Here is a 25,220-nt window from a genome sequence, read left to right as displayed (position 1 = left end):
GAATCCTTTCTAAGAAAAGCTTATTTGTGTTCAGGTAATCTTCTTAGACCTGCTATATCTTTAGCGGATGTTGCTGCAGCTTCAACTTTTTGGTTGGAAGCTTTAGCGCAACAAGTAACAGATCATAATTCTCATAGCATTATTATTCTGCTTCAACATGCTAATAATTTTATTTGTGATGCCATCTTTGATATCATTAGAGTTGATGTCAGGTATATGTCTCTAGCTATTTTAGCTAGAAGAGCTTTATGGCTTAAAACGTGGAATGCTGATATGTCTTCTAAGTCTACTCTGCTTTCCCTTTCTTTCCAGGGTAATAAATTATTTGGTTCTCAGTTGGATTCTATTATCTCAACTGTTACTGGAGGGAAAGGAACTTTTTTACCACAGGATAAAAAGTCTAAAGGTAAATTCAGGTCTAATAATCGTTTTCGTTCCTTTCGTCACAACAAGGAACAAAAGCCTGATCCTTCATCCTCAGGAGCGGTATCAGTTTGGAAACTGCCTTTTAGAAAATCAAATCCAGCTCCTAAGTCCACATGAAGGTGCGGCCCTCATTCCAGCTCAGCTGGTAGGGGGCAGATTACGTTTTTTCAAAGAAATTTGGATCAATTCCATTCACAATCTTTGGATTCAGAACATTGTTTCAGAAGGGTACAGAATTGGTTTCAAGATAAGACCTCCTGCAAAGAGATTTTTTCTTTCCCGTGTCCCAGTAAATCCAGCGAAGGCTCAAGCATTTCTGAAATGTGTTTCAGATCTAGAGTTGGCTGGAGTAATTATGCCAGTTCCAGTTCTGGAACAGGGGCTGGGGTTTTATTCAAATCTCTTCATTGTACCAAAGAAGGAGAATTCCTTCAGACCAGTTCTGGATCTAAAAATATTGAATCGTTATGTAAGGATACCAACATTCAAAATGGTAACTGTAAGGACTATCCTGCCTTTTGTTCAGCAAGGGCATTATATGTCTACAATAGATTTACAGGATGCATATCTGCATATTCCGATTCATCCAGATCACTATCAATTTCTGAGATTCTCTTTCCTAGACAAGCATTACCAGTTTGTGGCTCTGCCGTTTGGCCTAGCAACAGCTCCAATAATTTTTACAAAGGTTCTCGGTGCCCTTCTGTCTGTAATCAGAGAACAGGGTATTGTGGTATTTCCTTATTTGGACGATATCTTGGTACTTGCTCAGTCTTCACATTTAGCAGAATCTCATACGAATCGACTTGTGTTGTTTCTTCAAGATCATGGTTGGAGGATCAATTTACTAAAAAGTTCATTGATTCCTCAGACAAGGGTAACCTTTTTGGGTTTCCAGATAGATTCAGTGTCCATGACTCTATCTTTGACAGACAAGAGACGTCTAAAATTGATATCAGCTTGTCGAAACCTTCAGTCACAATCATTCCCTTCGGTAGCCTTATGCATGGAAATTCTAGGTCTTATGACTGCTGCATCGGACGCGATCCCCTTTGCTCGTTTTCACATGCGACCTCTTCAGCTCTGTATGCTGAACCAATGGTGCAGGGATTACACAAAGATATCTCAATTAATATCTTTAAAACCGATTGTACGACACTCTCTGACGTGGTGGACAGATCACCATCGTTTAGTTCAGGGGGCTTCTTTTGTTCTTCCGACCTGGACTGTAATTTCAACAGATGCAAGTCTTACAGGTTGGGGAGCTGTGTGGGGGTCTCTGACGGCACAAGGGGTTTGGGAATCTCAGGAGGTGAGATTACCGATCAATATTTTGGAACTCCGTGCAATTTTCAGAGCTCTTCAGTCTTGGCCTCTTCTAAAGAGAGAATCGTTCATTTGTTTTCAGACAGACAATGCCACATCTGTGGCATACATCAATCATCAAGGAGGGATTCACAGTCCTCTAGCTATGAAAGAAGTATCTCAAATTCTGGTTTGGGCGGAATCCAGCTCCTGTCTAGTTTCTGCGGTCCATATCCCAGGCATAGACAATTGGGAAGCGGATTATCTCAGTCGCCAAACGTTGCATCCGGGCGAATGGTCTCTTCACCCAGAGGTATTTCTTCAGATTGTTCAAATGTGGGGACTTCCAGAAATAGATCTGATGGCCTCTCATCTAAACAAGAAACTTCCCAGGTATCTGTCCAGATCCAGGGATCCTCAAGCGGAAGCAGTGGATGCATTGTCACTTCCTTGGACGTATCATCCTGCCTATATCTTTCCGCCTCTAGTTCTTCTTCCAAGAGTGATCTTCAAGATTCTGAAGGAATGCTCGTTTGTTCTGCTGGTAGCTCCAGCATGGCCTCACAGGTTTTGGTATGCGGATCTTGTCCGGATGGCTTCTTGCCAACCGTGGACTCTTCCGTTAAGACCAGACCTTCTGTCGCAAGGTCCTTTTTTCCATCAGGATCTCAAATCCTTAAATTTAAAGGTATGGAGATTGAACGCTTGATTCTTAGTCAAAGAGGTTTCTCTGACTCTGTGATTAATACTATGTTACAGGCTCATAAATCTGTATCTAGGGAGATATATTATAGAGTCTGGAAGACTTATATTTCTTGGTGTCTTTCTCATCATTTTTCCTGGCATTCTTTTAGAATTCCGAGAATTTTACAGTTTCTTCAGGATGGTTTGGATAAAGGTTTGTCTGTAAGTTCCTTGAAAGGACAAATCTCTGCTCTTTCTGTTCTTTTTCACAGAAAGATTGCTAATCTTCCTGATATTCATTGTTTTGTACAAGCTTTGGTTCGTATAAAACCTGTTATTAAGTCAATTTCTCCTCCTTGGAGTTTGAATTTGGTTCTGAGGGCTCTTCAAGCTCCTCCGTTTGAACCTATGCATTCATTGGACATTAAATTACTTTCTTTTAAAGTTTTGTTCCTTTTGGCCATCTCTTCTGCCAGAAGAGTTTCTGAATTATCTGCTCTTTCTTGTGAATCTCCTTTTCTGATTTTTCACCAGGATAAGGCGGTGTTGCGAACTTCTTTTGAATTTTTACCTAAGGTTGTGAATTCCAACAACATTAGTAGAGAAATTGTGGTTCCTTCATTATGTCCTAATCCTAAGAATTCTGAGGAGAAATCATTGCATTCTTTGGATGTAGTTAGAGCTTTGAAATATTATGTTGAAGCTACTAAGACTTTCCGAAAGACTTCTAGTCTATTTGTTATCATTTCCGGTTCCAGGAAAGGTCAGAAGGCCTCTGCCATTTCTTTGGCATCTTGGTTGAAATCTTTAATTCATCATGCTTATGTCGAGTCGGGTAAAACTCTGCCTCAAAGGATTACAGCTCATTCTACTAGGTCAGTTTCTACTTCCTGGGCGTTTAGGAATGAAGCTTCGGTTGATCAGATTTGCAAAGCAGCAACTTGGTCTTCTTTGCATACTTTTACTAAATTCTACCATTTTGATGTGTTTTCTTCTTCTGAAGCTGTTTTTGGTAGAAAAGTACTTCAGGCAGCTGTTTCAGTTTGAATCTTCTGCTTATATTTTCAGTTTTTTTCATTATAAAATTTAAATTATTTTGGGTGTGGATTATTTTTCAGCGGAATTGGCTGTCTTTATTTTATCCCTCCCTCTCTAGTGACTCTTGCGTGGAAAGATCCACATCTTGGGTAGTCATTATCCCATACGTCACTAGCTCATGGACTCTTGCTAATTACATGAAAGAAAACATAATTTATGTAAGAACTTACCTGATAAATTCCTTTCTTTCATATTAGCAAGAGTCCATGAGGCCCACCCTTTTTGTGGTGGTTATGATTTTTTTGTATAAAGCACAATTATTCCAATTCCTTATTTTTTATGCTTTCGCACTTTTTTCTTATCACCCCACTTCTTGGCTATTCGTTAAACTGATTTGTGGGTGTGGTGAGGGGTGTATTTTTAGGCATTTTGAGGTTTGGGAAACTTTGCCCCTCCTGGTAGGAATGTATATCCCATACGTCACTAGCTCATGGACTCTTGCTAATATGAAAGAAAGGAATTTATCAGGTAAGTTCTTACATAAATTATGTTATATATATATATATATATATATATATATATATATATATATATATATATATTTATATGTGTATATATGTAGTTAGATATATACATATATAAATGCATACATAAATATGTTTACATATATAGACTTATAGATATAAGTGCATTGTAGCCCTTTGCAGTTAAGTAGATGAAAACATGTAAAAGCATATTTATGCAATATTTAATACAATGTTATACTGTGTATTTACTGTAAATATTTCACATTCTAATGTTCCTGCATACCAGAATATGTTCTATGTATTTTAAATAGATATTTATATATATATATACACAGTATATACTGTATATACACCTATATATAATCATCTATATACTGTATATATAGGTATAGGTATATATTGTACCAAAATACCACCAGGAATATATAGGAATATCTATTTATAAATACTTAGGACATATTCTGCTATGTGAAGAACATTGAAATGTGAAATATTTATATTTTCATGTCGGGTTAGTGCACTTGAGACTATGCGATCCGGTTAGCACACAAGGTGTTTTTTTTTTTTACTTTTTTTGCTCCATTGACTTCTGTAGGGGTATATGTTAATGTAATTGCGATATTGAAAGTTCGGCTTTTTGCGTGCAGTGGGTTAGTGAGTGAGTGAAAACATTTTACTTTCAACTTGTAATACGAGTGCTTACTTCTAGCAGAGTTAGCGCACGAGCTGGAGCATTAAAGTGACTATAAAGTCATAATCAATACATTTATGATGCAAATAGAGCATGTAATTTTAAAATATAACTTTCAAATTTACGTCTATGTAATTTGCTGCATTCTATTGGTATCCTTTGTTGAAAAACATGCCTAGGTTGGGTAAGGAGCAGCAAAGCACTGCTGGGAGCTGATTGGTTACTGCACATATATGCTTCTTGTCATTGGCTCACCCAATGTGTTCAGCTAGCTCACAGTTGTGCATTGCTGCTCCTTCAACAAAATATACCAAGATAATTAAGTAAATTGGAAAGTTGATTAGAATTGCATGCTCTATCTAAATCATGAAAGAAACAAATTAAGTTTTATGGCCCTTTAACTGGTGATCATCTAGAAAAGATAGGTGAACACCTGGGCAACATAACAAGCATCTATGAATCTAACCCATTAAAGGGACAGTCAAGTCCAAAATAAACGTTCATGATTCAGATAGGGCATATACATTTAAACAACTTTCCAGTTTACTTTTATCACCAATTTTGCTTGGTTCTCTTGGTATTCTTAGTTAAAAACAAAACCTAGGAGGTTCATATGCTAATTTCTTAGACCTTGAAGGTTGCCTCTAATCTGAATGCATTTTAACAGTTTTTCACCACTAGAGGGTGTTAGTTCATGTGTTTCATATATAGTTCCGGCTGGAACTACTTTCTTCACACTATTGTGGCTCACTAAGGACACCGTACTCCAGGAAACACTGAAGCAACAAACGGACATCACACAGCTGAGGGTGGAATTCCAGAGTGTACAGGGGAGAGGAGCTCGGCGGCTTTCTTCCCATCACACACAGAGGGTTCCCAGAGCTGTTTCATGCTGGCGGTATAACCGCTACACTTGATTACAAAAACACTTGGAGCTCCTGAACAAATTAAGGTACTGTTTCTACACGGCTATAACCTGCGCAGGATTGCCGTTTTACACCAATCCTAAAACTTTGAAATTGAATTGAGCATCATTGTTGCAGCTCATTGTTATTTTGCTTAAATAACCAGGATTCGTTTTCTCTCATTAGTACTGCTTTTTTGCTTCCTTAACCCCTTAATGACCACAGCACTTTTCCATTTTCTGTCAGTTTGGGACCAAGGCTATTTTTACATTTTTGCGGTGTTTGTGTTTAGCTGTAATTTTCATCTTACTCATTTACTGTACCCACACATATTATATACCGTTTTTCTCGCCATTAAATGGACTTTCTAAAGATACCATTATTTTCATCATATCTTATAATTTACTATAAAAATTTTTATAAAATATGAGGAAAAAATTGAAAAAAACACACTTTTTCTAACTTTGACCCCCAAAATCTGTTACACATCTACAACCACCAAAAAACACCCATGCTAAATAGTTTCTAAATTTTGTCCTGAGTTTAGAAATACCCAATGTTTACATCTTCTTTGCTTTTTTTGTAAGTTATAGGGCCATAAATACAAGTAGCACTGTGCTATTTCCAAACCATTATTTTTCAAAATTAGCGCTAGTTACATTAGAACACTAATATCTTTCAGGAATCTCTGAATATCCATTGACATGTATATATTTTATTTTAGTAGACATCCCAAAGTATTGATCTAGGCCCATTTTGGTATATTTCATGCCACCATTTCACCGCCAAATGCGATTAAATACAAAAAATCGTTCACTTTTTTACAAATTTTTTCACAAACTTTTGGTTTCTCACTGAAATTATTTACAAACAGCTTGTGCAATTATGGCTTAAATGGTTGTAAATTCTTCTCTGGTATCCCCTTTGTTCAGAAATAGCAGACATATATGGCTTTGGCGTTGCTTTTTAGTAATTAGAAGGCTGCTAAATGCCACTGCGCACTACACGTGTATTATGCCCAGCAGTGAAGGGGTTAATTATGGAGCATGTAGGGAGCTTCTAGGGTTAATTTTAGCTTTAGTGTAGTGTAGTAGACAACCCCAAGTATTGATCTAGGCCCATTTTGGTATATTTCATGCCACCATTTCACCGCCAAATGCGATCAAATTAAAAAAAACGTTAAATTTTTCACAATTTTAGGTTTCTCACTGAAATCATTTACAAACAGCTTGTGCAATTATGGCACAAATGGTTGTAAATGCTTCTCTGGGATCCCCTTTGTTCAGAAATAGCAGACATATATGGCTTTGGCGTTGCTTTTTGGTAATTAGAAGGCCGCCAAATGCCGCTGCATTTCACACGTGTATTATGGCTAGCAGTGAAGGGGTTAATTATGTAGCTTGTAGGGAGCTTGCAGGGTTAATTTTAGCTTTAGTGTAGAGCTCAGCCTCCCACCTGAAACATGAGACCCCCTGATCCCTCCCAAACAGCTCTCTTCCCTCCCCCACCCCCCAATTGTCCCCGCCATCTTAAGTACTGGCAGAAACTCTGCCAGTACTAAAATAAAAGCTATATTTGGGCTTTTTTTGTGTGTTTTGTTAGCATATTTACATATGCTGCTGTGTAGGATCCCCCCTTAGCCCCCAGCCTTACTGATCCCCCACCAAAGAGCTCTCTAACCCTCCCCCTCTGCCTTAATGGGCGCCATCTTGGGTACTGGCAGCTGTCTGCCAGTACCCAGTTTAGTGAAAAAATGTGCCTTTTTTAAAAAAAAAAAACCTTTTCTGCAGTGTAGCTTCCCCCCACCCCTTCCACATCTCTTAGCTGTTTATTTACAGCTTTCAAAAAGTTATTTTGTTGTACTTTTTAAACTTTATTTTTCTGTAGTGTAGCGGTTCCCTCCCGCTCCCGCCCCGTGCACGCACCCGCCGGCCGCCCCCCGTGCACGCGCGCGCTCCCGTGCGCGCTCCCGCCCCTCCCGCCCCCGATCCCGCCCCCCTCCACTCCACTGGGCACATCGATGGCCGCCCACCCGCCTCCCAGACTTGCTCCCACCCACCAACGATACCGGCCACCGATGTCCGGTGCAGAGAGGGCCACAGAGTGGCTCTCTCTGCATCGGATGGCCAAGGGGGGTTATTGCAGGATGCCTCCATATCGAGGCATCACTGCAATAACCGGAAAGCAGCTGGAAGCGAGCAGGATCGCTTCCAGCTGCTTTCCAGACCAAGGACGTACGCCACACGTCCTCAGTCATTAACTGTATTTTTTTTGAGGACGTGTGGCGTACGTCCTTGGTCCTTAAGGGGTTAACCCTGTCTGCAGCATAGGTAGATAGGTCACTTACAGAGAATTACTCATTTTATATAAACAAGTTGTTATGCATTTATTTATGTACATTTAGTATTGCCTTTTTATATTTATCTCATTGTATGAATTATTTTGCTTACAACTCTTTTAATACATTTAGTAAAGTCTAATTAAATTATATTTTAACATTCATTTCAATTGGCTGTTGTTGTTTTTTCTTGATCATTTACCTATCATTTGTTAAAAGATTTTTTTCTTGATCATTTACCTATCATTTGTTAAAAGATTTTTTTTCAATATGTATTAGGACATAATCAACTCATATATTTTTTTGACCTGCCCTTTAAGGCGCCCACAGTACTTGTTTTTTCACTTCAATATTCCTTTTGCTAGTTTGTAGGGAATTAGTATCCATCTGTGGTGCTGGTCCTTGCTGTTGGATTTATAGCGCAAGAAGTTTAATCTCTTTTCCAATATAAGCGTACAACTATACCTATTGAGGACAGTTGTCCTTTCAAAGATCATATGGATAAAAAATTAGAGGGTCTTCTGAAGAAAATATTTGTTCATCAAGGTTTTCTTCTCCAACCTTTAGCGTGCATTGTTCCTGTAACTACTGCAGCGTCTTTTTGGTTCGAGGTTCTGGAAGAGGCTCTTCGGGTTGAGACCCCATTAGATGATATTCTGGATAGAATTAGGGTTCTCAAGCTAGCTAATTCTTTCATTACAGATGCCGCTTTTCAATTGGCTAAATTAGCGGCGAAGAATTCAGGTCTGATGTGATGCTGATGTGTCATCAAAAGCTAAGCTTATAGCCATCCCTTTTAAGGGTAAGACCCTATTCGGGCCTGAACTGAAAGAGATCATTTCAGACATCACTGGAGGGAAAGGCCATGCCCTTCCTCAGGATAGGACGAATAAGATGTGGACCAAACAAAATAATTTTCGTTCCTTTCGAAACTTCAAAGGTGGTCCCTCTACCTCTTCCCCTGCCGCAAAGCAAGAGGGGAATTTTGCTCAATCCAAGTTAGTCTGGAGACCTAACCAGACTTGGAACAAGGGTAAACAGGCCAAGAAGCCTGCTGCTGCCACCAAGATAGCATGAAGGGGTAGCCTCTGATCCGGGACCAGATCTAGTAGGGGGCAGACTTTCTCTCTTCTCTCAGGCTTGGGCAAGAGACGTTTAGGACTCCTGGGCTTTAGAAATAGTAACCCAGGGGTATCTTCTAGATTTCAAAGATTCTTCCCCAAGGGGGAGATTCCATCTTTCTCAATTGTCTGCAAACCAGACAAAAAGAGAGGCGTTCTTACGCTGTGTAGAAAACCTATATACCATGGGAGTGATCTGCCCAGTTTCGAAAACGGAACAGGGGCAAAGGTTCTACTCCAATCTGTTTGTAGTTCCCAAAAAAGAGGGAACCTTCAGACCAATTTTGGATCTCAAGATCCTAAACAAATTCCTCAGAGTCCCATCCTTCAAGATGGAGACCATTCTGACTATTTTGCCAATGATCCAGGAGGGTCAATATATGACCACCGTGGACTTAAAGGATGCGTATCTGCACATTCCTATCCACAAAGATCATCACCAGTTCCTCAGGTTCTCCCTTTATGGACAAGCATTACCAGTTTGTGGCTCTTCCCTTCGGGTTGGCAACAGCTCCCAGAATTTTCACAAAGGTGTTAGGGTCCATTCTGGTGGTTCTAAGACCGCGGGGCATAGCTGTGGCGCCTTATCTGGACGATATCTAAATCCAGGCGTCAACTTTCCAGCTAGCCAAATCTCACACGGACATCGTGTTGGCTTTTCTAAGATCTCACGGGTGGAAGGTGAACGTAAAAAAGAGTTCACTTATCCCTCTCACAAGAGTTCCTTTCCTGGGAACTCTGATAGATTCGATGGACATGAAAATATTTCTGATGGAGGTCAGGAAATCAAAAATTGTATCCATCTGCCGAGCTCTTCATTCCACTCCCCAACCGTCAGTGTATGGAGGTAATCGACTTAATGGTAGCGGCAATGGACATAGTTCCGTTTGCTCGCTTGCATCTCAGACCACTGCAACTTTGCATGCTCAAACAGTGGAATGCGGATTATGCAGATTTATCTCCTCAGATAAATCTGGACCAAGAGACCAGAGACTCTCTTCTTTGGTGGTTGTCACAGGATCATCTGTCCAAGGGAATATGTTTTCGCAGGCCAGCGTGGGTCATAGTGATGACAGACGCCAGCCTATTGGGCTGGGGTGCAGTCTGGAATTCCCTGAAAGCACAGGGATTGTGGACTCAGGAGGAGGCTCTCCTCCCGATAAATATTCTAGAACTGAGAGCGATATTCAACGAGCTTAAAGGGACAGTTTACTCAAAAAATGTCTCCCCTTTAATTTGTTCCCAATGATCCACTTTACCTGCTGGAGTGTATTAAATTGTTTACAAGTAGCTCCTTTACCCTTATATTGGCATTTGAAATTGTTAATTTAGCATGTGGTATCCCCACCTATTCTGAAAGTTTGTGGCCGCGCGTACCAGCTATAGATAAGCTTTGTAAACACAGCCAGCAGAAGAAATTACACTCCCAGTGTGATAAAGCAGAGATAAGGTAATAAAATGTTGAATTTCCATTGTTCTCTCAAAGTACTGGTGATTGTTTTAAGGACAGATATAAGATAAAGAAGCAGGTATATTTGCACAATGTGATACAGTGATGAGATCGGATTATACCTACAAGCTCAACCTATTTTATTAGGTTGTGGCTTCAAAACACAAAATCAGAGCTTTAATATACACAAATAAACCTCAAAAAGCTAATTTTCATACATTTTTTACTCTGCAGTTGGTATAAAAAGCAATTGTAAACACATTAAGGGAAAAACTATTTTACAGTATACTGTCCCTTTAAGGCGTGGCCTCAGTTGGCGTCGGCCAGATTCATAAGATTCCAGTCAGACAATATCACAACTGTAGCATATATTAATCATCAGGGGGGAACAAAGAGTTCTCTAGCGATGATAGAGGTTACCAAAATAATTTGATGGGCAGAGACTCACTCTTGCCATCTATCAGCAATCTATATCCCAGGGGTGGAGAACTGGGAAGCGGATTTTCTAAGTCGGCAGACTTTTCATCCGGGGGAGTGGGAACTCCATCCAGAGGTGTTTGCACAATTGATTCAGCAATGGGGCACACCAGAATTGGATCTGATGGCGTCTCGTCAGAATGCCAAACTTCCTCGTTACGGGTCCAGGTCAAGGGATCCTCAGGCAGTACTGATAGATGCTCTAGCAGTACCCTTGTTGTTCAACCTGGCTTATGTGTTTCCACCATTTCCTCTCCTTCCTCGTTTGATTGCCAGAATAAAACAGGAGAGAGCTTCAGTGATTTTGATAGCACGTGCTTGGCCACGCAGGACTTGGTATGCAGACCTGGTGGACATGTCATCTCTTCCACCATGGACTCTGCCACTGAGACAGGACCTTCTGATTCAAGGTCCGTTCCAGCATCCAAATCTAGTTTCTCTGCGACTGACTGCTTGGAGATTGAACGCTTGATCTTATCCAAGCGGGGGTTCTCTGAGTCGGTCATAGATACCTTGATTCAGACTCGAAAGCCTGTCACCAGGAAAATTTATCATAAGATATGGCGTAAATATCTTTATTGCTGCAAATCCAATAAATGGAGTAAGATCATGGAGTAACATCAGGATTCCTAGGATTCTGTCCTTTCTCCAAGGACAGATATCTGCTTTATCAATTCTACTGCACAAACGTCTGGCAGATGTTCCAGACGTTCAGTCGTTCTGTCAGGCTTTAGTTAGAATCAAGCCTGTGTTTAAACCTGTTGCTCCGCCATGGAGTTTGAATTTGGTACTTAAGGTTCTTCAAGGGGTTCCGTTTGAACCTATGCATTCCATAGATATTAAGCTTCTATCTTGGAAAGTTCTGTTTTTAGTTGCTATCTCTTCGGCTCAAAGAGTTTTCTGAACTATCTGCATTGCAATGCGACTCACCTTATCTTGTTCTCCATGCTGTTAAGGTGGTTCTGCGTACCAAACCTGGATTCCTTCCTAAGGTTGTTACTAATAAGAATATTAATCAGGAAATTGTTGTTCCTTCTCTGTGTCCTAATCCTTGCTCTATGAAGGAGCGTCTATTGCACAACTTGGACGTGGTTCGTGCTTTAAAGTTTTACTTGCAAGCAACCAAAGATTTCCATCACACATCTTCTTTGTTTGTTGTCTATTCTGGAAAACGTAGAGGTCAAAAAGCTACGGCTACCTCTTTCTTTTTGGCTAAAAAGCATCATCCGTTTGGCATACGAGACTGCTGGACAGCAGCCTCCTGAAAGAATTACAGCTCACTCTACCAGAACGGTGGCTTCCACATGGGCTTTTAAAAATGATGCTTCTGTTGAACAGATTTGTAAGGCTGCGACTTGGTCTTCGCTTCATACCTTTTCCAAATTTTACAAATTTGATACCTTTGCTTCTTCGGAGGCTATTTTTGGGATAAAAGTTCTTCAAGCAGTGGTGCCTTCTGTTTAACCATCTGTCTTGTCCCTCCCGTTCATCCGTGTCCTGTAGCTTTGGTATTGTATCGCACAAGTAAAGGATGAATCCGTGGACTCGTCTTACCTTTATAGAAGAAAAGTAAATTCATGCTTACCTGATAAATTGATTTCTTCTATGGTAAGACTAGTCCACGGCCCGCCCTGTCATTTTAAGACAGATTATATTTTTTTGATTTAAACTTCAGTCACCTCTGCACCTTGTAGTTTCTCCTTTTTCTTCCTGTACCTTCGGTCGAATGACTGGGGGGTGGAGCTAATGGAGGAGCTATATAGACAGCTCTGCTGTGATGCTCTTTGCCACTTCCTGTTAGGAAGGATAATATCCCACAAGTAAAGGATGAATCCGTGGACTCGTCTTACCATAGAAGAAATCAATTTATCAGGTAAGCATAAATTTACTTTTTATTACCCTGAGGTGGGCTATTGACTCTGTAGGAATATGTGCCCTACGGGATAGATGCTGTCCTGGATCAGTACCTTTCTAAGCCAACTAACTTGACTGTCCGCCCTAATAGGAGGTGTACTTAGGTGCCTAGCTGTCTCACTGTCCTATTTTATCCCTCCCTAATCTGAAGTACCTGTTTCAGTAATACCTGAATTTAGATTGTCTAGCCGTCTCGGCCGCAGACAGCCTGACAATGACCAAACATATAAGGGGCTTAAAATGTACATACTGATGCTAGCAGAGCCATGTTCTATATTATCCCTCTATAACATTCAACTATCCTATGGCCAAATAAACAATTTTGTGTTATATATACCAATAAGGTTTAGGCACCGTGGCTAGGGTGACTCTTGAAAGGCCCAGCAGTGTAAAACATTTGGATACACACAATAATGTCATAGAAATAAGGTGCAGGTAAAACATTTGTATAAGCTGCCTCTGACTATGTTATTTAATCAGTTTTAAATTAAAACAAGTTAAACCTAGCTATACATACATATCAAAAGTGCTAAAGAGGCAAATGCTCAAATGCAGAATGAGAGAGATCTGCCCCACTTAGTAAAAACACAATAAGGAGCGCAGGTGAAATTACATCCCATCATCCCCTATACTGGTAATTTCAATCTTAGGAGCCCCCTAAAGAGCTAGCTGGGTATATGAGCTGCAAATATCAGTTTTAAACTTTGTGAGCAGAATAACAATATTGTCCGGCAAACCCTCATGAATTAAGGTGTAAGCAGTGACTGCAATGTTCGCATCTTAAGCTGGCTAGGGATCTTCAAAATCTAACAAATTATGTTGTCATGCAAAAGTCCCATGGAATACACATAAACAGCTTGCTTACGGGCAGAATATAGAATTGGACTGCTTAACCTACTCCTGCTCTCTGAAAGTTTTGTGAATTAGAAGCACTTCTCCTGCATTGGGGGTTTCCAGATGCTGAAAGTTCTGTTCGCACAGATGCCTCATCTAGCGGATCCATTTTCAGAAGATTTCTGGCTGGCTGCGCTTCTAGGCCAACAATGGGGGACACTGGGTCCCTGATGTACAGATCTCTCACCCTTTCGCCCTTCCACAAAGGGGGTAAGATTATATTCCGTCCAATATTTTTGGTAGTTAAGCATCGCCAACCCACCTGCAGTCTGCGCTCCTCACAGATGCACCGCTGCTGGTCCGTGAGCGGCTCCATCAGTGTTAATTCGGTTACATATTTGATTGGGTAATTCCGGGCCTCAGCCTTCTGCACTTGGTCCTGAAGAGGTCCCCGGTGTCACGCTAGCCAACAATCCATTTCCGATGCCGACCGTGCTCAGTGTCCCAGATCTCTGTAGGGGCTCTGGGGGTATCGGTAACTGTAGGACCTTACACAGCTCTTGTTCTAACTCCTCAAAATGTCTCCGGATGTGAGACTGCATCTCCATTTCCCACAGATCAATAGCGGCCATTACTGTTTCCATAGCAGACCTTCATCGCTTTTTAGATGGTTGTGCTCAGAATGTAAAATTATATATTAGAAGCTGCTTCTGCTCCAATTCTTACGATTGCGACTTCCCTCAGTTCCACAGCTCAAAACGGCTGTTATACCCGGGTAAACTGGGGGGGGGGGGGTTAGGCAAAGGCCTCAGACCCATATACGTTGCCACTGCAGACCTGCCGTTCCGGTACCTTAGCACACGAGTATTAGGCTTCTTGTCAGATCACTTTGCTCAGAAAAAATATATTATTCCAGATCAAACATAAATTGAATGTGGATTGAGTAAATATACAGTAATAAGCAGCGGATTCATCAGTGAGTCCTCAGAGCACTAAAGTAAGTCGACCATCTTGGTCGCTGCCCGGAAGCCTCCCTATAAATTACTTTTATCAATATTCTGTAAATTTAGTTTGTAAAACATGATTAAGGGGACAGTCTACTCCAGAATTTGTATTGTTTAAAAAGATAGATAATCCCTTTATTACCCATTTCCCAGTTTTGCATAACCAACATGGTTCTATTAAAGGGACAGTCTAGGCCAAAATAAACTTTCATGATTCAGAAAGGGCATGTAATTTTAAACAATTTTCCAATTTACTTTTATCACCCATTTTGCTTTGTTCTCTTGGTATTCTTAGTTGAAAGCTAAACCTAGGGGGTTCATATGCTAATTTCTTAGACCTTGAAGGCCACCACTTTTCATAATGCAGTTTTTCACCACTAGAGGGTGTTAGTTCATGTGTTTCATATAGATAACACTGTGCTCATGCACGTGAAGTTATCTGAGAGCAGGCACTGATTGGCTAAACTGCAAGTCTGTCAAAAGAACTGAAATAAAGGGGCAGTTTGCAGAGGCTTAGATACAAGATATTCACAGAGGTAAAAAGTATATTATTATAACTGCGTTGGTTATGCAAAACTAGGGAATGGGTAATAAAGGGATTATCTATCTTTTAAAACAATAAAAATTCTGGTGTTGACTGTCCCTTTAATATACTTGTTACCTTTGTGATTACCTTGTATCTAAGCCTCTGCAGACTGCCCCCCTATTTCAGTTTTTTTGACAGACTTGCATTTTAGCCAATCAGTGCTGACTTCTAGGTAACTCCACAGGAGTGAGCACAATGTTATATATAAATGGCACACATGAATTAGTTCTTTCTAGTTTTTTTAAAAAAACTGTCAAAATGCACTGAGATAAGAAGCGGCCTTCAAGGGATTAGAAATTAGCATATGAGTTTTTCTAGGTTTAGCTTTTTAACAAAGAATTCCAAGAGAACAAAGCAAATTTGATGATAAATGATCTGAATCATGAAAGTTTCATTTTGACTAGACCAATATGAGGCCATTTTTCTCTAGGTGCTTATTTAAATTTGCTGTTTGATATAAAATCTTACCACAAAGCACAAATGTAAAACAAATATCTTCCTTTATATTCAGGATTCCCAGGAAAGCTTGCACAGCCAAGAAGTAAATGTTGCAGAAATTATCTCTGCAGAAAATATTGACTTTTTGCCATACATGGAATGGGAGACCAGCAGTGATGATCTTGTATTTGTAAGTAAATGTTTTATATTATATCAGCTGGCATAAAAATTATGTTATTTGATATCAATAACCTGCAAAATATATATACAACATGTTTATTGTGTAAGTTAGGAAAATTCACCCTTTTTCTTTTTGGAATGTTGGAATTAACTGGACATTGAACTGACAACGCCCCAAATAAAATGCACTAGAATTAGTATTTCTGCGTTTGTACATTAAAATGATGGATTCCTAAGGCAACCATTGAGTAATGAATGTATTGCTAAAGGGGACAGGGAGGGTATGGGGCATAAGGATGGAATGAATCTAGAGGATTAAAAAGGATTACACTAGAAGTTATTCAGGGTCAATAACCTCCGCTCAAGTAAAATTAATAGCGCTCTCATTCTTGTGGTCATATTACAAGTAGAAAGTTGTAATAGGTATTGCTCGAGTAAAAGCCACAAGCACGCTAACACCTGGAGGTCTGATAGCGAGGCTGCACTAAATCCCTTTCCCCATATACTTCTTTTAAATTCTTGAATTGACTTTTTGCCATAAACTGACATCAATTTATATATATATTTTTTTTTTGTTCTCTACCTGCTGTAGCTGCTAATATGCTGTTGCAAACCTGTCTTGCTTGGCCACCTGTATTGATTTTTACAACCGTATTTAGGTGGCCAAGCAACGTAGTTGCTGGACAATCTATTGTTATTTTTAGATGTATTTATATTTTAATCATTATTCCTCTAGTTTTTCATTACCCATAAAACTTTAACTACGTATAGTACGAAAATCTTCAAAAGGTTATTTTCTCTAAAACCACTGAGTGGAATGACATGCAATTTTGCATGTGCTCCTGACAAGGTCATCTACCACAGTTGTTCACACTTGAAAAAAACAAAACAAATGTATCTGCGACTCCTATCTTATCCTCTAAGCACACTCAGAAGGTATACCGTGATACTCTCACACACGGTTGTATACAGTAGCAGAGATAAACATAATTTATGTAAGAACTTACCTGACAAATTCATTTCTTTCATGGTGGCGAGAGTCCATGTTTTGTTACATATTGGATATACATTCCTACCAGGAGGAGGCAAAGTTTCCCAAACCTCAAAAGCCTATAAATACCCCACCCACCTCACTCATATCTCAGTTTTAACGTATAGACAAGAAGTGAGATGTAAAAAAGGAGTAAGAAAAAGCTATAAAAAAGGAACAGGAAAAAACAACCCATAAAGGAGAAATAGATTTAATTACAGGTTTTATTTTAGACAAAGCCTGAACAGAACAATGAATGTCTGGAGGATGACCAATCTTTAGGTGAAACAAAACAGAAAGAGCAGAAATCTGTCCTTTCAAAGTACTGGCAGATAAGTCCTTATCTAAACCATCTTGAAGAAACTGAAGAATTCTAGGAATTTTAAATGTATGCCAAGAAAAATTATGAGTGGAACGCCAAAAAATATAAGATTTCCAAACCTTGAATTGTAAGTATCTTAAAATAACGGCTTCTAAAAAAATAGCAGAATAGCCATATGTTCTACCAATCCTCTATATGCGCAATAAGAATATCCTATAAGCGGAGAAATTACTGTCCCTGGGCTGCAAGATAAAAATATAAAGCAATAACCTTTTCTTTTAAAAAAGTGCCCAAAAATAGCTATGTGTCATAAATAAAATATATATTTTATCTTCTGTATCTTGCACCTAGTATAAGTAACATTTTGATATACACAGTTTCTATTATGTACTTAATCCTGGATGAGTAACAAAGAAACTTTTGTTTAGTATATATGCAGTGTGCTACTATTTCACCTTCCAGCAGAGGCGCTAGTACCTTCTCCTATAAATTAGGATGTAATGATGACAGCTGAATACCGCCCTGACGAAGCCCGGTCTGAAGTACAGACGAGCAGGTGAAACGCGCATCAAACCCCTGTCTTTATAATGCAGGATTACACTCCTGAAGTTCTTTCTCTTGTATTCCATGTCATACTTATATAAGGATCTGCACCACGTTGTCTTTAACGTATACTGAGGCTATTGTGCCGGTTAATTATTTACACAGTCATATTGCGACTGCGTCCCCCCCGTAATTTTCTTGATTATAAATAAAATATAGTTACCGTAACACTGGCAGACGCTCGTCCACTGAACGTAGACAAGCCAAACTAGTGCTGAAACCTATCAGCAGAGGTATAGAAATGAGTTTGTAGAACTGTAAACGGAGACAAGAGATGAATCTATGCGACCGATTTACAGGAGGCCCATTAATAAAGGTTTTCACAGAGGTAAGAACATGTTAACCATAGGCAAAAACTCCCTTACTTACAAGCATAGTACTCTGAGGGAAAACAAAATGCACTGAAGCACCTGTCATTGAAGCACATCATAACCACCTCAAAAGGAGGCAAATTTTAAACTGAGATATGAGTGAGGTATTTATAGGTTCTTGAGGTTTGAGAAACTTTGCCTCCTCCTGGTAGGAATGTATATCCCATATGTAACAATTCGTGGACTCTCGCCACCTATATGAAAGGGGTTGTGTTGAGTGGCACTCTGGTGGGAGCTAGAGAATGTTAATTGGCAATAATCAGATAGTAAAAAATCAGATGTATAGAAAAGAATATTTAATTCATTTGAAATACGTAAAACCAAAGAAGTGTATATGATTGTGTTGTTGTGAAATTAACATTGAATTACTGGCCGGTCAGCTACTAGACTCTTTTACCACTTGGATTATAATTACTTATACTGCGATTCAGCAGAGAAGGCTTTCTGACTGTCCTAAAGGAATTATATAAATTGTATAAAGCTTTTGTCCACCACTCTGCCTATTAGCAAAATTGTATTTTATTCATTTATATTAACCTTATTCAAAGTCAAGCAAAGTGTTTAAGCGCTATAAGCGGCTGATATTAGATTTAAATCAGTCCTCTTTTTTTTATTTCCATCCTAGTGAGCTGCCTATGTATGGAACGGTAATATAGAATTACTAAGATAGAATATACCAACCTCAACACTTTTTCATTTTAACGGTTTTGAGTCACAGATGTCACGGTTTTGAGTCACAGATGTCACAGAGTTATGCTATAATTTCACTTATTATTTGTTCAATTACATTTTAAACTGCAGCTCGTTTTTATGTGTACTGTGTATGTATTTTCTTGTATCAAATTTGTTTTATAGTTGTGGCCATAACATTTTTTACACATATTCTGACAATTATTTTATTTGTCATATACACTTCTTTGATTTTAAAAATTAAATATTCTTTTCTATACATCAGATTTTTTTTTACTATCTGATTATTGCCAATTAACATCCTCTAGCTCCCACACAACACAACCCCTTTCTCCAACATAGGTGTGTCCGGTCCACGGCGTCATCCTTACTTGTGGGATATTCTCTTCCCCAACAGGAAATGGCAAAGAGCCCAGCAAAGCTGGTCACATGATCCCTCCTAGGCTCCGCCTACCCTAGTCATTCTCTTTGCCGTTGTACAGGCAACATCTCCACGGAGATGGCTTAGAGTTTTTTAGTGTTTAACTGTAGTTTTTATTATTCAATCAAGAGTTTGTTATTTTAAAATAGTGCTGGTATGTACTATTTACTCAGAAACAGAAAAGAGATGAAGATTTCTGTTTGTATGAGGAAAATGATTTTAGCAACCGTCACTAAAATCCATGGCTGTTCCACACAGGACTGTTGAGAGCAATTAACTTCAGTTGGGGGAACAGTGAGCAGTCTCTTGCTGCTTGAGGTATGACACATTCTAACAAGACGATGTAATGCTGGAAGCTGTCATTTTCCCTATGGGATCCGGTAAGCCATGTTTATAAAGATCGTAAATAAGGGCTTCACAAGGGCTTATTAAGACTGTAGACTTTTTCTGGGCTAAATCGATTCATTATTAACACATATTTAGCCTTGAGGAATCATTTTATCTGGGTATTTTGATATAATAATATCGGCAGGCACTGTTTTAGACTCCTTATTATTTAGGGGCTTTCCCAAATCATAGGCAGAGCCTCATTTTCGCGCCGGTGTTGCGCACTTGTTTTTGAGAGGCATGACATGCAGTCGCATGTGAGAGGAGCTCTGATACTTAGAAAAGACTTTCTGAAGGCGTCATTTGGTATCGTATTCCCCTTTGGGCTTGGTTGGGTCTCAGCAAAGCAGATACCAGGGACTGTAAAGGGGTTAAAGTTAAAAACGGCTCCGGTTCCGTTATTTTAAGGGTTAAAGCTTCCAAATTTGGTGTGCAATACTTTTAAGGCTTTAAGACACTGTGGTGAAAATTTGGTGAATTTTGAACAATTCCTTCATGTTTTTTCGCAATTGCAGTAATAAAGTGTGTTCAGTTTAAAATTTAAAGTGACAGTAACGGTTTTATTTTAAAACGTTTTTTGTACTTTGTTATCAAGTTAATGCCTGTTTAACATGTCTGAACTACCAGATAGACTGTGTTCTGAATGTGGGGAAGCCAGAATTCCTATTCATTTAAATAAATGTGATTTATGTGACAATGACAATGATGCCCAAGATGATTCCTCAAGTGAGGGGAGTAAGCATGGTACTGCATCATTCCCTCCTTCGTCTACACGAGTCTTGCCCACTCAGGAGGCCCCTAGTACATCTAGCGCGCCAATACTCCTTACTATGCAACAATTAACGGCTGTAATGGATAATTCTGTCAAAAACATTTTAGCCAAAATGAACACTTACCAGCGTAAGCGTGACTGCTCTGTTTTAGATACTGAAGAGCATGACGACGCTGATAATAATGGTTCTGAAGGGCCCCTAACCCAGTCTGATGGGGCCAGGGAGGTTTTGTCTGAGGGAGAAATTACTGATTCAGGGAACATTTCTCAACAAGTTGAACCTGATGTGATTACGTTTAAATTTAAGTTGGAACATCTCCGCATTCTGCTCAAGGAGGTATTATCCACTCTGGATGATTGTGACAAGTTGGTCATCCCAGAGAAACTATGTAAAATGGACAAGTTCCTAGAGGTCCCGGGACTCCCAGAAGCTTTTCCTATACCCAAGCGGGTGGCGGACATTGTTAATAAAGAATGGGAAAGGCCCGGTATTCCTTTCGTCCCTCCCCCCATATTTAAAAAATTGTTTCCTATGGTCGACCCCAGAAAGGACTTATGGCAGACAGTCCCCAAGGTCGAGGGAGCGGTTTCCACTTTAAACAAACGCACCACTATACCCATAGAGGATAGTTGTGCTTTCAAAGATCCTATGGATAAAAAATTAGATGGTTTACTTAAAAAGATGTTTGTTCAGCAGGGTTACCTTCTACAACCTATTTCATGCATTGTCCCTGTAGCTACAGCCGCATGTTTCTGGTTCGATGAGCTGATAAAGGCGGTCGATAGTGATTCTCCCCCTTATGAGGAGATTATGGACAGAATCAATGCTCTCAAATTGGCTAATTCTTTCACCCTAGACGCCACTTTGCAATTGGCTAGGTTAGCGGCTAAGAATTCAGGGTTTGCTATTGTGGCGCGCAGAGCGCTTTGGTTGAAATCTTGGTCAGCTGATGCGTCTTCCAAGAACAAGCTACTTAACATTCCTTTCAAGGGGAAAACGCTGTTTGGCCCTGACTTGAAAGAGATTATCTCTGATATCACTGGGGGTAAGGGCCACGCCCTTCCTCAGGATCGGCCTTTCAAGGCAAAAAATAAACCTAATTTTCGTCCCTTTCGTAGAAACGGACCAGCCCAAAGTGCTACGTCCTCTAAGCAAGAGGGTAATACTTCTCAAGCCAAGCCAGCTTGGAGACCAATGCAAGGCTGGAACAAGGGAAAGCAGGCCAAGAAACCTGCCACTGCTACCAAGACAGCATGAAATGTTGGCCCCCGATCCGGGACCGGATCTGGTGGGGGGCAGACTCTCTCTCTTCGCTCAGGCTTGGGCAAGAGATGTTCTGGATCCTTGGGCGCTAGAAATAGTCTCCCAAGGTTATCTTCTGGAATTCAAGGGGCTTCCCCCAAGGGGGAGGTTCCACAGGTCTCAGTTGTCTTCAGACCACATAAAAAGACAGGCATTCTTACATTGTGTAGAAGACCTGTTAAAAATGGGAGTGATTCATCCTGTTCCATTAAGAGAACAAGGGATGGGGTTTTACTCCAATCTGTTCATAGTTCCCAAAAAAGAGGGAACGTTCAGACCAATCTTAGATCTCAAGATCTTAAACAAGTTTCTCAAGGTTCCATCGTTCAAGATGGAAACCATTCGAACTATTCTTCCTTCCATCCAGGAAGGTCAATTCATGACCACGGTGGATTTAAAGGATGCGTATCTACATATTCCTATCCACAAGGAACATCATCGGTTCCTAAGGTTCGCATTCCTGGACAAGCATTACCAGTTCGTGGCGCTTCCTTTCGGATTAGCCACTGCTCCAAGGATTTTCACAAAGGTACTAGGGTCCCTTCTAGCTGTGCTAAGACCAAGGGGCATTGCTGTAGTACCTTACTTGGACGACATTCTGATTCAAGCGTCGTCCCTTCCTCAAGCAAAGGCTCACACGGACATTGTCCTGGCCTTTCTCAGATCTCACGGATGGAAAGTGAACGTGGAAAAGAGTTCTCTATCTCCGTCAACAAGGGTTCCCTTCTTGGGAACAATAATAGACTCCTTAGAAATGAGGATTTTTCTGACAGAGGCTAGAAAAACGAAACTTCTAGACTCTTGTCGGATACTTCATTCCGTTCCTCTTCCTTCCATAGCGCAGTGCATGGAAGTGATCGGTTTGATGGTAGCGGCAATGGACATAGTTCCTTTTGCGCGCATTCATCTAAGACCATTACAACTGTGCATGCTCAGTCAGTGGAATGGGGACTATACAGACTTGTCTCCGAAGATACAAGTAAATCAGAGGACCAGAGACTCACTCCGTTGGTGGCTGTCCCTGGACAACCTGTCACAAGGGATGACATTCCGCAGACCGGAGTGGGTCATCGTCACGACCGACGCCAGTCTGATGGGCTGGGGCGCGGTCTGGGGATCCCTGAAAGCTCAGGGTCTTTGGTCTCGGGAAGAATCTCTTCTACCGATAAATATTCTGGAACTGAGAGCGATATTCAATGCTCTCAAGGCTTGGCCTCAGCTAGCGAGGGCCAAGTTCATACGGTTTCAATCAGACAACATGACAACTGTTGCGTACATCAACCATCAGGGGGGAACAAGGAGTTCCCTAGCGATGGAAGAAGTGACCAAAATCATTCTATGGGCGGAGTCTCACTCCTGCCACCTGTCTGCTATCCACATCCCAGGAGTGGAAAATTGGGAAGCGGATTTTCTGAGTCGTCAGACATTGCATCCGGGGGAGTGGGAACTCCATCCGGAAATCTTTGCCCAAGTCACTCAGCTGTGGGGCATTCCAGACATGGATCTGATGGCCTCTCGTCAGAACTTCAAAGTTCCTTGCTACGGGTCCAGATCCAGGGATCCCAAGGCGGCTCTAGTGGATGCACTAGTAGCACCTTGGACCTTCAAACTAGCTTATGTGTTCCCGCCGTTTCCTCTCATCCCCAGGCTGGTAGCCAGGATCAATCAGGAGAGGGCGTCGGTGATCTTGATAGCTCCTGCGTGGCCACGCAGGACTTGGTATGCAGATCTGGTGAATATGTCATCGGCTCCACCTTGGAAGCTACCTTTGAGACGAGACCTTCTTGTTCAGGGTCCGTTCGAACATCCGAACCTGGTTTCACTCCAGCTGACTGCTTGGAGATTGAACGCTTGATCTTATCGAAGCGAGGGTTCTCAGATTCTGTTATCGATACTCTTGTTCAGGCCAGAAAGCCTGTAACTAGAAAGATTTACCACAAAATTTGGAAAAAATATATCTGTTGGTGTGAATCTAAAGGATTCCCTTGGGACAAGGTTAAGATTCCTAAGATTCTATCCTTCCTTCAAGAAGGATTGGAAAAAGGATTATCTGCTAGTTCCCTGAAGGGACAGATTTCTGCCTTGTCTGTGTTACTTCACAAAAAGCTGGCAGCTGTGCCAGATGTTCAAGCCTTTGTTCAGGCTCTGGTTAGAATTAAGCCTGTTTACAAACCTTTGACTCCTCCTTGGAGTCTCAACTTAGTTCTTTCAGTTCTTCAGGGGGTTCCGTTTGAACCCTTACATTCCGTTGATATTAAGTTATTATCTTGGAAAGTTTTGTTTTTAGTTGCGATTTCTTCTGCTAGAAGAGTTTCAGAATTATCTGCTCTGCAGTGTTCTCCTCCTTATCTGGTGTTCCATGCAGATAAGGTGGTTTTACGTACTAAACCTGGTTTTCTTCCAAAAGTTGTTTCTAACAAAAACATTAACCAGGAGATTATCGTACCTTCTCTGTGTCCGAAACCAGTGTCAAAGAAGGAACGTTTGTTGCACAATCTGGATGTTGTTCGCGCTCTAAAATTCTATTTAGATGCTACAAAGGATTTTAGACAAACATCTTCCTTGTTTGTTGTTTATTCCGGTAAAAGGAGAGGTCAAAAAGCAACTTCTACCTCTCTCTCTTTTTGGATTAAAAGCATCATCAGATTGGCTTACGAGACTGCCGGACGGCAGCCTCCCGAAAGAATCACGGCTCATTCCACTAGGGCTGTGGCTTCCACATGGGCCTTCAAGAACGAGGCTTCTGTTGATCAGATATGTAGGGCAGCGACTTGGTCTTCACTGCACACTTTTACCAAATTTTACAAGTTTGATACTTTTGCTTCTTCTGAGGCTATTTTTGGGAGAAAGGTTTTGCAAGCCGTGGTGCCTTCCATTTAGGTGACCTGATTTGCTCCCTCCCTTCATCCGTGTCCTAAAGCTTTGGTATTGGTTCCCACAAGTAAGGATGACGCCGTGGACCGGACACACCTATGTTGGAGAAAACAGAATTTATGTTTACCTGATAAATTACTTTCTCCAACGGTGTGTCCGGTCCACGGCCCGCCCTGGTTTTTTTAATCAGGTCTGATAATTTATTTTCTTTAACTACAGTCACCACGGTACCATATGGTTTCTCCTATGCAAATATTCCTCCTTAACGTCGGTCGAATGACTGGGGTAGGCGGAGCCTAGGAGGGATCATGTGACCAGCTTTGCTGGGCTCTTTGCCATTTCCTGTTGGGGAAGAGAATATCCCACAAGTAAGGATGACGCCGTGGACCGGACACACCGTTGGAGAAAGTAATTTATCAGGTAAACATAAATTCTGTTTTTTCCTTACAGTTGTTCACACTGCTCTGTGTAATACAAAAGCTATATGTCACATGGTCTGGCAGCCATCTTAGTTTATGTCAAAATTTTG

The 25,220-nt window shown here is 40.6% G+C and overlaps 1 protein-coding gene across 2 annotated transcripts in view; it reads left to right on the top strand.

Moving 5' to 3' along the window:
• Positions 1–25,220, top strand: part of PARP4 (poly(ADP-ribose) polymerase family member 4) — a 516,705-nt gene that overhangs the window by 324,701 nt on the left and 166,784 nt on the right. For both annotated transcript variants that reach the window (XM_053708536.1, XM_053708535.1), the window contains exon 30: positions 15,812–15,928. In XM_053708536.1, coding sequence (XP_053564511.1) covers positions 15,812–15,928 — 117 coding nt within the window. The remainder of the gene's footprint in view (positions 1–15,811; positions 15,929–25,220) is intronic.

This window comes from Bombina bombina, chromosome 3, assembly GCF_027579735.1.
Source record: "Bombina bombina isolate aBomBom1 chromosome 3, aBomBom1.pri, whole genome shotgun sequence".
NCBI lineage: Eukaryota > Metazoa > Chordata > Amphibia > Anura > Bombinatoridae > Bombina > Bombina bombina.
Note: the sequence above shows the minus strand (reverse complement) of the source record. Positions and strands in the feature narration are given on the sequence as shown.